The 13,595-nt window shown below is 41.2% G+C and overlaps 1 protein-coding gene across 3 annotated transcripts in view; it reads left to right on the top strand.

Moving 5' to 3' along the window:
- The window catches only part of SORCS1 (sortilin related VPS10 domain containing receptor 1), a 260,557-nt gene that overhangs the window by 186,317 nt on the left and 60,645 nt on the right, over positions 1-13,595 (top strand). For all 3 annotated transcript variants that reach the window (XM_071446302.1, XM_071446300.1, XM_071446301.1), the window contains exons 7-9: positions 3,780-3,898; positions 6,165-6,254; positions 11,451-11,630. In XM_071446302.1, coding sequence (XP_071302403.1) covers positions 3,780-3,898; positions 6,165-6,254; positions 11,451-11,630 — 389 coding nt within the window. The remainder of the gene's footprint in view (positions 1-3,779; positions 3,899-6,164; positions 6,255-11,450; positions 11,631-13,595) is intronic.

The following is a 13,595-nucleotide window of genomic DNA, read 5'->3' as shown; positions in this document are numbered from 1 at the left end:
CCTGGTTGTGATTAGTTTTTTTCCTGATCATGATTAGTATTTGTCCTGGAGAATGACATCTGTTAGTTTCTTTCATTATAGTTTTATGCCAGAAATGGTGGAGGATATACTTTCCTGTGTAAAGAAAGATTTCTGATGCTGACGTGCAATGAAGAAAGAGTAGCAGCAGGATAAAACCAGATTTGTGAGTAGTTAGTAAATGGGATGGTTTCATTTCACTGATCTTCATTACTGGTTAATTGCTTTGCAGTTGCTGAGTCCTGGAGAGTTGTGAGCATATTCCCATACCATGCATGTTTCACAAATCAACATTCAGACCAGATGGAAGTGGATAAAGAACAGTCATTTCTTGTGTTTCTCAAAAAAAAAAAAAAAAAATAAAGTACAGGAGAACATATATTTAAACTGTGGAATTCATTGCCATGGAGGTTGTGAATGCTGAAGATGTACCTGCACTGCTAAGGCAACCTAGGCTTGTTTTATAAGTCACTGAGGGAGAGGGGTTACAGGCCTGGGTCTTTCAGTGACATAAGTCACTACCATGTTCTTATGGGTCATTAGTTACAGGATGCCAGTCATGCTTCAAAAGCAGAAACTGTCCCTAATGTCTGAGTTGCTCAGTAATGAGCTGGGATGCTCCACAGAAAATCTGTGAGAAAAACACATCATTTACTACATTGTATAAAACTCCTGATTTGTCCCCAGTGGGTTAATTGATAGAGGAAAAGACACATTCCTCAGTGAACTAAAGACAAGAAAAATATAAGTTATGCATTTGCAGAGTAGAGTGACCATTTTCTCTGACTCTCCCTGTGATCTGAAAGGGTTTTGAGAAGACATAACTGCAAGCTTACACTAGGAAGCAGTGGATGTCAGGGTTTGATATTTAATCCAAAAAAAGCACTTGTCAACAAAATATCCTGAAGAAAGTCACACTGCTTTAGGAAGGGATCTAAAACTCTCCTGTTTACTTTTTCAGAGGCCAACCAGCCTCCAGTAACCACCAATAACCTTCCTTCTCCACCAGCTGAGCCGAGAAATGTCTCTGGGACTGGTTGGATCCGTTTACGTTGAGAACATACGCACATGGTGCTCAAGATAAATGGAAAAAACTAAAATATTTCATGACACAGCGTCCCCCTGGCTCTTAACATTTTCTGTGTTAGCTTTTGCAATTCTCTTTCACCACTGAAACAGATCAATTTTGTCAGAGATTTCCCTTACAAGATGTCTCTTCCGTTGTGTTCTGTGACTTTTCTTGCTTCCTCTTTAGAAATAGCTGCTGTTCCCTGAGAAGATTCCTACTCTGGGTGTCTAAACCTGTCAAAAATGAATGCATCTGGGGGTGTAAGAGCTGGGAGTTGCTATGTTCTTCTCTCCAGGCACAGTGTGACTTTGTTGTTGTATATTAAAAACAGCAGCTGTTGTTGGAGGTGAGGGTTCTGGAAATGAAAAGCATAATGTCCTAATTACCTATGGCAGGGAAAACATCTGTGCGAGAAAACTAATGAAATTAATTCCAGAGCTTAGCAACTGAATACATTAATTGACATTAATTAATGCTAAATTACAAACCTCTGCCAATGAAGTCACATGAAATGTCCGCGAGAATGAAATGGAAAAAATCCTTGAGTTAATGTGAACACAGAAAATCTTCCCCTAGGAAAAAAAGTGAGAACCAGGCACTGCAAGAAGCCTGCTTTTCCTTCTTCCTGTCTCCTGTAGCAAAAGGAGCTTTTCCTGTTGTGCACATCTCAGTGTTTGGCTGTTTGGGAGATTAGCTTAAGCAATTTCAGTGCTCTGCCCTTTAGTAGTTATTACTGGCATTTTAGAATTGAAGCCATGGAGAATTGCACTGTAAAAGTTCACAGGAATTGCCTTGGTAAATCTTCATCAATGATACAATCACTGCTGCACAGACTCCTGTGATCACAGCAGAAATAGGGATAGTCCCCATTCCTCCATTAAAGCACAATCCAAAAAACCTCAGTCTCCTCTAATGGATGTCAACCTGGCGTGCTCTTTAAAATCTCTTGTGGAGGAGATTCCTTAATCCCCCAGACTTTTTACAGCTCAGGTGGCAGTATAGGACCATTTCAACTGAGGCTGCTTTGCTGAAGCCCAGGATTGGCACATATTTCACCCAGGAACTTTGTTGTGGCCGAGTGGGAGACCCCTCCTGGAGTTCTGTGTGCAGCTCTGGAGCCCTCAGCACAGTAGAGCCATGGAACTGTTGGAGCAAGTCCAGAGGAGGCCACAAAGATGATCAAGGGCTGAAACATGTCTGCATGTGGAGGCTGACACAGCTGGGCTTGCTCAGCCTGGAGAAGAGAAGGGTCCAAGGAGACCTTATTGTGACCTTTCAGCACTGTTAGGACAAGGAGGGGACGTGCTGACCACACAGCACTCTTGGGTGGTATGTGTCCCCCTGTCCCCCTTTTCCTGGCTGCAGAGGAGCAGAGGGCTGAAAGGCTCTGAAAGGGAACTTTTCTGAGCTCACAAGAATGAGCAGGCTGGGAATTATGTCGTTCCCTGCCCTCTCGTGGCTAATGTGGAAAAAATCATGTCCCTCTGAAGGGAAATACATTTCGATCATGCTGCCCAGGCTGTGCTCATTAATGCTTTGCAGTGAGCTGCAAAAGCATAAAATGTTATAAACAGCAGCAACTAATAATACATAGCACTTAGTATATTCCAAGAACCCTGCAAATGCCGGAGAAAAAGAATCATCCTTCATTGAACTTTCCTGAAGGTTCGTTACCCTGCGTGTCAGTTTCCAACAGAAGTCAACAGCCCTTAGAAGCAAGGAAAGAAATGTCAGCTGATAGATTTTAATTAAAACCAAGATTAAATACAAGATGGTAAAATTCCAGCCATTTCTATTTCAGTGTAAAATGCTATTTCTCTGATCTCAAGGTGGTAATTATATCAAAGAAGGGGTCTCTCCAAGGAAAATGATTAGAAGTACTTCTAACATTAAATGCAATGTAGTGTTTCTATCATGTAAGTACTAATGTTAAAAAGCCAAAATTGTTCTTTGTGTTGATCAGGTTTGTCATAAAACAAAGTGCAAATTCTTAATGAATCTGGAAGAGTATTGAGAATCTGGTTCTGTATTCTAGGGTAAATTGTCCCCATGAAGAAATTCAAATTGTTTTTCCTCAGGTGACAGATTATGAGATTGGCACCTTGCAGTGCTTCAGAAGAGGAGGTGGGGACATCCCACATAGTGACAGTGGATGAGATGGCTGGCATGGCTGTGAAATGGATGGCTGCATTTAGCCATTTAATTTGAAGCTGCTAAGACTTCTAGTTACAAGAGAGTGTGGAATGATTGCTCAGGTCTGCCAGAGTGCATCTACCTATGCTGTCACCAGCAAAGTAGGTAAAAGCCCTGAACAGGTGTTGGTCTTAGGTACTTTCCAAGTTGATCTGAATACTCTACAGAGTGTAAGTGCTGTAGGAAATACAGAGATGCATCATAGAAGGTTCTCCCTTGGTAAAAATGCATGGCTCTGACATCTGATCTAGGGCAGAATGAAAGAAATAATGGGAGGTTGAGGCAGGTAAAGAAGGAAGGCTATTAAAGGAAGAAAGTAATCAAGGATTTATGAAGGATGTAGGGGAAAGAAGGGTTGTGTGGTGTTGAATGGATGGTGTCAATTCACTTCACATGGATCTGGGAAGCAAAAGTGCCACCTCAGCAAACAGGTTTGTGACAGTAGGAAGAATCTGCAATCAGGGTCTCAAGTGTATCATTTTTGTTCTTTTCCTTTCAGATGCTCAGTACATCACCTGCAAGATGCAGAACTGCAGTGAAGCCACTCGCAGCAAACCCTTTCCAGGCTACATTGACCATAACTCCCTGATCGTCCAGGGTGATTATGTCTTTGTTCAGGTGCAGAACACCCTCCTCTCTTATGTATTCTACTACTTTATATTATATTATTCTGTCTTCTATTAGTTTTTCTTGCATTCCTTTGCATGTGTGTGCATGTGTGTTAGTTTGCAACTGCTCAGACAACACTGGATCCATAAAGGCCCTGAGTGGGTTGGAGGAGTTTGTTACAATGCTAACTGTGTTCCTTTAAGCTCTAGTTTCCTGTTGCTGTAGGGCTGCAGAGTTCCTGCCTGAAGTATGTTCTCTGTGTGCTGGAGTGCTCTGTGCCACTCCTTGCAATCTCATCAGCACTCTGGAATTACAGCTTTTACCCCCCAGCTGGAAGTGTGTGTCACTCACCTGCTATTACAGGGGAGTAGACCAAAGCTTTTTGAGTGTAAGAGGGAAATAAGAAAGAAGGGAGGGAGTCAGGGAAAGCACCAAAGGAGTAATCAGGCTTTATTGTTATGCCTCAGTTGTGATTATAGTGAAATGGCAGAAGATGGGATGTGCTCAGCCAGGCTGTGTTCCAGGTGAGAGCTGGTGAATAGATTTGAACCACCGTGGGTTTCATTAGGCTGCTGCCAGTGTCCATTTAATATCAGCTGAAGAGGAGAAAAATAACAACAGAATTGTAGGGAATGTGGAGGTGAGCTGGAGATCACTAGCACTAAGCTGGGCTTCCAGGCAGTTTGTATTTTAGCATGCTTGTGAGTGGAGGGAAGAGAGAGAATTTATATTTTACATTGGGTTAGTTGATTGCTAATTGGCTTCAGTTAATGAACTCAGTCTTAAACAACAGTCTAAATAATCCACAAATAAATCTGGCATGTATGCTTCAGAACAGCTTTTGTGCCTAGTGTGTCTGAGGCAAAAGGGAAATGTTTATGAGGCAGGGAAAACAGGGGTGTGTTTCACTGTTCAGCCACACTCTCTCACTCCAGAGTGGCTCTGTGTTTGTGCCTTGACTGACACAGGAGCTGGAGTGTTTCTCTTTAGCCCTCCTGGCTGATGCTGGAGCTGGTGTTACTTTTCTGTTCTTCAAAGGAGGAATGACCCTATGCCAGGCTGTGTATGCTTGGAGGAATGGATGAACACCCTCCTTCTGGCCTTCCCTTCTTTCCTTGATCTCCATCTGGCTTTTCTGCAACTAAGCCATTTGGAATTAATTAGTAGGCTTAAAAGCAGTAGGATAAAGGAATGGGAGTTTATTTTCCCACTAAACTTGTTCTATTTACAAACTCACACTCTCTCATTAAAAAATATTTCTGGCCTTCCTTCCCCTAACTTTTGCCCAGTTCCCTTAAAAAAAATGTTGAAGAGCTTTAAAATGAGAAATAGTCCTTATTTTACTTAATCTGGTATGAACCTGGCCTCTGTGTATCTTGCATTTTAAACTACTGCAGTGCATTTTAAAACACTTACTACTAAAGAAAAGTCTTGATAAGCTCAGGTATCAAGCAATTAAAGCAAAGTTCTGCACGGAGAATCCCTTGGAATATTTGTTCTTCAGTATCTTTCATCCAAGGATTTCAAAGTACTTTACAAACATTGATTATACTTCAGCAGCACTGGAAGCCAGAAAAAATTGACAGCTTTTTTCTTTCTTTTTTCCCTCCTTTAATAGGTGGTAGAAAATGATACCTCACATTGCTCTAACCCAGCATTTTCAAGATCTGCCATCAGTATTTATGCACTTAAATATATGACCAGATTCACAAAAATACCAAATCGACCGAGCTTCTCCTGCCCTCCCTACCTGTGAATATTCAGCTGGTCTCGTAGCAGATACCTATGATGGCTTGTCCAGGGCCACACAGGAACCAAAGCTGGAAGCAGAAATAAAAGTCAAGCCTCATGTCTGCCAATCTGCTGGTGTAATCAACAGCCTACAGATAGCAAAGAACAGACAGAGAGCGTTCTGTAAGGCACAGGAGAGCTCTGCTATCAGGAGGTGACACAATGGCCCAGCTGAAGTCAAGACTTCACTATTCACAAGTTTTCACACAAGATTCTAGCCTTTGTTTCTCTTTGCTGAAAATGGGATTCCTCTTGCTTTCTTTTTCAGCCCCTGTCAGATGGATCAATGTTTATTCCTCAGCTGTAACAGCGCTGCAGTTTAAGCTATTGCCACCACACAGTGGTATTTCTCTTAACAGCTTTTGTTTGATATTCTTTCTGGTAAAAACCAAAACAAAACAAAAACAACAAACAAACAAAGAAAGAAAAAAAAAACCAAAAAAAAAAAACCAACCTGATGATAACTTTCCTGCTTCTCTCATAGCTGACATCAGGAGGAAGACCACATTATTACGTTTCTTATAGGAGAAGCCCGTTTGCACAGATGAAGCTGCCAAAGTACTCCCTGCCCAAGGTAAGTTGCTGCTGCTAGAGTCCCCATATGAGCCTACAGGTATTTGGGTTGCACAGAAGATCCTGAGTCCAACACAAGTAACTGCAAGATGACATGCAGTGAGTGAAAACAGTGTTCTTCCTTAACAGAACTTTTGCAAGCAAGAAAGGATTAAAACCAAAAGTCAGCGCTTTGGCTAGTCAAGGACATGAGCATGAAATGTAGACAGATACCACAGCCCACATCAATTACCATTTCTATATGTCTTTATGCTTAATTAATTAAGTTTTGGAGGGGATTCTCTCTCTCTCTTTTTGTTTTTTTTTTTTGGTCTTAAAATTCCCCTCTCCTGTCACTGTCTTGTATGGGTTGCTTTTTGTGCCTTGCCTCATTAGTAGATTTTAATGGGAACCAAGCAGAAAGATGTCTCTGTGTGCCTGCTCTGTCTCCAGACTAATTAACAATGGTGAATTAGCATTGGAGATTGAAAGGGTATTTCTGCCTTCTAAAGCTGAATTTTTTGAAAGACCTGTATAAAATGTTAGCTTCATTTTGAAGAAACCACCAATTTGCAGCTGGTATCCTAATGGGCTCTTAACAAAGACAGAGGACTTTTTTTTTGGCCTTTTCATTCTTGATATAGTCTGTCTTAAATGAGATTTAAGCTGAAAGGTAGCAAATGATCTTATGGATTCTATATGAGGTCTAACATCAGAAGACAAATGCATTCCCAGAAACTAAGCAGGGATTGTCAAAAGAAAAAAGAAAAGAAAAAGCAAGGTCAGATTTTGTGGTAGAAATGTTCAAAGGGATAACTTGGCTAATTTCATGACTGGCTGTCTTTGATTCCTCAACCCAACAGACTTGTTTATAGTGGATTTCCTGGGTGGCCTTCATTTAAACAGACTGCAGTTCAAACCCAGCCCTTTGGTGCCTCAGCTTCCCTAGGCTGCTCTTGGAGCCTTTGCTCCTGTTCACAGCACTGGAAACCAGCTTGAAGGACAGTGAGGACCTCACCAGAAGCCATGAGATCTTAGCTCTTGCACAAGAGATCTGTGGTCTGTCTCAAAATTTTCAGCCACATTTTAAGATACTTTGAAACTTCCTGCCCAAGCAAGTGAAAATACTCTGTAAATTCACATCAGATTTAAATAGGTGTCATTTGAAAGAGCTCTTAGCAACAGAGTTGCATTTTAGCATGATTATTGTAAAAGCCAAATAAAAATTTTTATTTACAGCCAATTCAGACCATCTGTAGAGACACTGTTTTTTTTAAACTTATTTTTTCCTTTAGCCCACACTTAAGTTTTGTTCACCTTCTCAAAGACTTCACTGGAAACCCAGGGAAAATGTGCTAGAGTTAAATTACAATGTGTTCCAGAGAACAGGAATTGGAGCAATATATTCATGTTATTTGACCCAAAGAAAGATGCTTTGTCACAATCTCAGAATATCTTCAAAGTCTGGAGAGCTGTATTTGGCTTGGAAGGAGCTGCAGTGGAACTGTGGCTGTCTAGGAAGCTGCCATCAAAGCAAAATAGTCACTTCTATGAAAAATGCACAGAGAGTTATATTATTCAAGGAATTGGAACATACAGCTTCTTTTATGCCCAAATTCTCTTTCATCTCCTTCAGCCTAAGAAAGAGGGGCCAAGTATGGTAAACAGTACTAAGTGACTTCTGGAATTGAAGATGGAAATATCAAGCTTTTTGTGTCTGTGTGTCACTCCTCCTGAGCTGGAGGCAGGCAGCCTTGGCAGGTGATGCTGCTGCTCAGGCAGGATGGCCTACAGCAAATCAAACTAAAATATTATTCTTGTTGACATTAGCAGCCTTGTAGCTACTTTGATTAAAAGCCTAAATAAATAAACTTGAAAATCTGTTCCATTCAAGCAGATGCCTGCATATGTGCATACAGGTTGTGTTAATCCTGTAAATAGCCTTTATTGAGACCTCTTAATTGCTGCAGTGATGTTGATCTGTGATGCTGCCTGTTCTGTACCACAGCACTACAATATGGGCTGTGTCACACACTGTAGTGCACACAGGGTGCATTTACTCCAGTTTATACCAATGCACTGGGCAGACATTTGAGAATATTGAAGCAAGTCAAGCAGTTTCTCTTTTAAAACACCTGTCTTAACTGGTATTGGGTTGCATAGTGATGGAATGGGTGCATCTGATACCTCTGTTTTAAATTCATCTCCTGCTTTCAACCTCAGGATGTACATCCTGATGGAAGAAGAAATAACAGAAATGAATAAATAAGAATACAGACCTTAAATATAGACCTTAAAAGAGCTGACAGCCCCAGTAATTTTACAGAAGGCAGAGGCAAGAGCCAGCATCTTCACAGACATTTCACAGAATATTCTGAGTTGGAGGGGACCCACAAGGATTATCAAGTCCAGCTCTTAAGTAAAGGACCCACTGGGGAGTGATCCCACAACCTTGTTGTTATTATCCCTATGCTCTGACCAACTGAGCTGGCAGAATAAAACTGGCATTACACATCCCTACTTACCATGCCAGGAAAAAAAGTTCCCTGACCAAGTGCAAAAGGGGCAATTGTTCAGTAATTCAGAAAGCCTTGGCTTTCAGTCATTTGAGGAGACACCTGATCAAACCCATGCACAGCATCATGTGTTACTTTTGTCTTTGAAAAGGCAAAAGGGACAGATAGTAGAACTGCATATTAATGTACTTCCAGTATGTTCTGGAACATAGAGAAAAAAGCTCAGGCTCCCAGTAGACAAATGCAAGGGGGCCCCTAAAGGTGATGATGACTGTTTGAGACAGGTGTCTTGCTTCACATTCCTGTCCTCTTCCATCTCTGTAAGGAGCTTGTGCTATATCAAGATGAAGGCTGTCTTATTATTATTCCTTATTTTATTATTATTCCTTATAATATTATTATTCCTCCCCCCCAAGAAATTAATCCCCATCCTGAAAAAAACCATACATAATACGATATGCTGATTAATTTTAATTTTCCCAGTGTGGAAATGAAGAAATTCCAGATGCTGGTCCAAGATCTGTTTGATGCCCATTTACTAATCCTTTTCTATCAAAGCTGTGCATCATTGCTGCATCTATTGGACAAGGCCATATTAAGAGGAATAGTTAATTTATCCCCAAAGGCACACAGTTGGAATGCTATCTTTTTTGACTTTCTGCATTACGTATATTATGCCAATTCTATCTCAGTCTCTGCTTCCCTAGGCTTAAATTACTTAAGCCTTACTGGAATCTTCTTTAGACTTCCATCTTACAGCATGCTCTGATCAAATGCAGGAAGCATCTATTGAATAAATTAACTCATTTGCTTCTTCAGCACTTGTAAAATTGTCTTTAGTTTTCTCTGGTGTTGATTAAAGTATCTTTTTACCCATCTCCCCCAGTTTTTACAAAACTATTGAATGAAGTGGTAAGGTAATGAAAAAGTACATTCACCAGGCAAAGCAAGTTTTAGTTTCTGTCTATGTTTAAATGCAGAAGCCTGCCCATGTGTACCCATATGCAGAAATTAACACTTGTGATTAGAGCTGTGCTAGCCAATGTTGCCTGGAGCACACTGGGAACACCTGCTGGTGTAGATCTACCAGCAGATTGAACCAGGGTGACAGTCTGAAAAGAGGAGCCACAGACAAACAGCTGTGGCTGTAACTCCTCCTGGCACAGCTGGAGCTCAGAGGATGTCTGTTCACCACCAAAATTAGTAGGACTCAGTGGGACTTACATTACTTTTCCTATTGCCTCGGGAATTAAGCCAATCTGTTCCTTCACAAATCGAGCCCATCTTCTGGGACATGATTTTCTCCAGTGCAAAGAAGAAAGTAAATCAAGTGCATATTCATCCACTCTGTATTCAGATCTGGATCTGGATGAACAAGCAACTGTTGTGAATCGTTACTCCATGGTGAATCCACTTTCAAATTTATAGATCAAATTTCTTCATTATATTACTTTTTTATTTTTAAATTACAAGACTTCATCTGGAAGTATTAATCCTCCCTAAAAAGCCACCAGACACTCAATTTTCAAAGACTATTATTAGCAGAAGGGAGAAGGAGCATCTGCTTCCAAAGAGTATATTTTCTGATAAAGTTCTCGGTTTTGCATATAGAAAGTCCTGGCTGAGATTCATGGAAGCAGAATAACTTTGGGATATCTGCCCAAAACAGACTGAACAGCTGAGTCTTCTGGGAATCACCTGGTGCTCAGAAATCTTCATTTCTTTTCCTACCTCTACAGATTTTAATGGCACCAAAGAACTCAGGGTGCCCGTGCTGGGCAGATAGAGCCTGGGAATTTCATTATAACGATCTCTCTCTTGGTGGCTTTTTCCATTGTAATGGAAAATAAAATAAAATGGGTAATAATTTCTCCAGGCATTGAAAGATGAGATCAGGTTCAATAGTTCCTGGTTTTTCTTCACTTATGCAACCTTATCATTGCTTCCTGCCTGCTGTAACACAGAGAAGCAGAGTAGAACAAAACCTCACTCATAGTGCTAGTGATCTAACTACATATCTGTTCTCTATATCTAGTGAGGATTAAGGTTGTTTTTTTGTTTTATTTCTTGGGGTGTGCTGTTTAGTATAGTGGTCCAGGGCCTTGGCTCCAGCCCACATTGTCATTAGAAACAGTAGATAGCAGCAGATGTTCCCTCATTAGCTCCTACTTGTATCAGGTCCTGAGCATATTTGCCTTCTGAATGCTGGGCAAGAAACAGATGTTTCAGATGGTCATTTTTTTTTCTTCTTCTTCTTTTTTTAAACTCCTACATTATTATTATTATCTGTGATTCCATACTCATGAGTGGAATCACTCAGATGCTAAACAGAAAAAAACCCAACAAATAAACAACCCCTCCTATTCCCTAGACAAAATATTCATTAAAATGAAGGTGTTGGTAAGGGGAGTGAAAGTGCTGCTGTTTAATGCTGTAGTGCCAATGTAAATGTTCAATTAACACCTCAACTACTTTGAAAATTGGCAGAAGAGAGCTGGTGTAAAATATTCATGGATGGAATTACTTGCTTACAGTGGCTGTGGACAAGAAAACAGTAAAATGCCACAGTAAAATGCCATACTGAGTTCCCCATTAAACTCCAGCCTAAATATATCCCTTGCTCCTCCCCAATTTCTTTGGTGCCATTGGAAATGGCAGCACAGAGCTCCCCCAAGTAACATGCCTCTCTTTTCTTTCCCCAGGACATGCATGTTATCAGCACAGATGAGAATCAGGTGTTTGCAGCTGTTCAAGAGTGGAACCAGAACGACACGTACAATCTGTACATCTCCGACACCCGAGGGGTCTACTTCACCCTGGCCTTGGAAAATGTCAAGAGTAGTCAAGGGCTGGAGGGGAATGTGATGATTGACCTCTATGAGGTATGTCATAACTCCAAATATCTCACTGCTATCTCAGGAGCTCACAAGATGCCAATTCCCTCCTTGCACATCAGTATCATAAAATGCATATGAACAGCAAAGTCAACAAATGACTAAATACAGAGTTTTACCCCTCCTAGATTTACTGCTGTATTCACCAGTGGGTTCTCAGGTGAGGAACAGCTCATGGCTCTTTGATGCATAGGAAAAAGTTGTGGAATAGTTCATTCAGTTGCTGAGAGGAACTCTTTTTGTCAGCCAAAATCCTGCTTGGACCCATGTTGGCTCTATGGCTCTGAAAGCTCCCAACAGTCTCAATAGTATCATTCTCCAATATTTGCTGCATTTCTGGCAACCTAATCTCTTGTTTTAGAAGAGACTGCTGTTTTCAGCTGTCCTGGTCACCCTTCTCAGCTTGGACTATTCTGGGAACTTAAGTGGTTATAGATATGCCCTCTTGGGCTATCCCATGTGCATGGAAACTCTCATACCTCATTTGATCCCCTCTTTACCCTGAGCCTTTTTCTGAACAAGTGTGCTTTGCTTAAGCTCACGGTAAAAAGGCCAATTTGCCTTGGCATCTATGACAATTGATCTTAACAGTAGGACTTCTAATGCGCCCTTGTCCATCTCTTGCTCTCCTGCCTGTTTTCCCTCTGGAACAAGCACTCAGCTGAGGAGAAATTCAATTCTCAGCTGCCATTCTGAGGGTCAGGTTCTGTTTTCAGGTCTCCTCCAGGGTATTTTCTGACCATTTAGAATAAAGGTCATAAAGTGGATCTGAGTGCCTTTGAAGATGAAGATGCTTCTTGCACTTCCCCATCAGTGTCTCAGTATTAGCTCTGCTCTGTAGCTTTCCTTCAGCTGCCCTCTACTTGGAAACCACCTTGAATTGTCCAGAGATCTCAAGAGTTAGTGCAGTGGACTGGAGGAGGATGGGCACTGCCATTTCAGTCATTTGGACATTTTTTACCATTAATCTCTCTGCAGTGCTGGCAGCCCATGGAAAAACTGTTGCCTCTTATTACTGTCAGCTGGGGAAGCAGCTTTACTGCATTATGTAAAGGTGTCCTACACCCCAGGGGTAAAGAAAATCTTTTGTTTTGTTTTATTCATCTGACACCACACAGCAACCTGGATTGAAATTGATGGAATCACACTTACAGCATCATATCTGCTGAGTATCTAGATAGAGGGAATATTGGCTGACATGGAACCTGGCACAAACCTTCCTTTCAGTTTGATGTTCTTGCTGGAAGAGAACAGAGAGCCAGCCAGCATGGTTCTCTGAGTCAGATTGTTATAGTGATCTAGGGGAAAATGGAGAGGAAGGCAAGAGAAGGAGAAAAATCCATAGATAAATTAAAAGTGGAGAGATTGCCAAATGAGTCCTTCTCTGGTGGCAGCACTATATTTAAAAAAGCATCATCATTAGAGAAGATGACAGAGAAAGGCCTGTTTAAGGTGCAGGTGTCTGTGTGCATGTTTGAAGTTCTGGTTGCAGTGTACATGTTTGTGTGTGTAATTCCTAAGTTGATTCTAAATCAAGAATAAATCTGCTCAATGCTGTGAAGCAGGGAATTGGACTGGGTACAAAGAAATAAAAATTCTTTCATAGTGTCTCCTTGAGTTCACAAAAAGGCTGTCCTAGTGACCACATCCTAAAGTGAGGAAAGAGCTAAATCACTGACCACTGTGTCTGAGTGCCCTTTCTAGTGCCTGTGTGTGCCCAGGCTGTGTTGGAATGGTCCACAGCAATACAGTCCTGCCTGTGACAATCCATGACTGAGGTGATAACAGACTGTGAGGAGGTGTGTCTATAGCTATGGTATATGTGCCTGTCACTCTGGAACTTACTTTTTCTAGCAGCATGAATGTTGGCTGAGATGTTCAATGTATGAAGGTGGTAATGGGGAGTGAAAAATGTCTTAAGAGTTGTGTGCCCAAGTGTCTTGTATGGATCTT

This window comes from Agelaius tricolor, unplaced genomic scaffold, assembly GCF_023055355.1.
Source record: "Agelaius tricolor isolate 1412-34295 unplaced genomic scaffold, bAgeTri1.0.p SCAF_22, whole genome shotgun sequence".
Classification (NCBI taxonomy): Eukaryota; Metazoa; Chordata; class Aves; order Passeriformes; family Icteridae; genus Agelaius; species Agelaius tricolor.
Note: the sequence above shows the minus strand (reverse complement) of the source record. Positions and strands in the feature narration are given on the sequence as shown.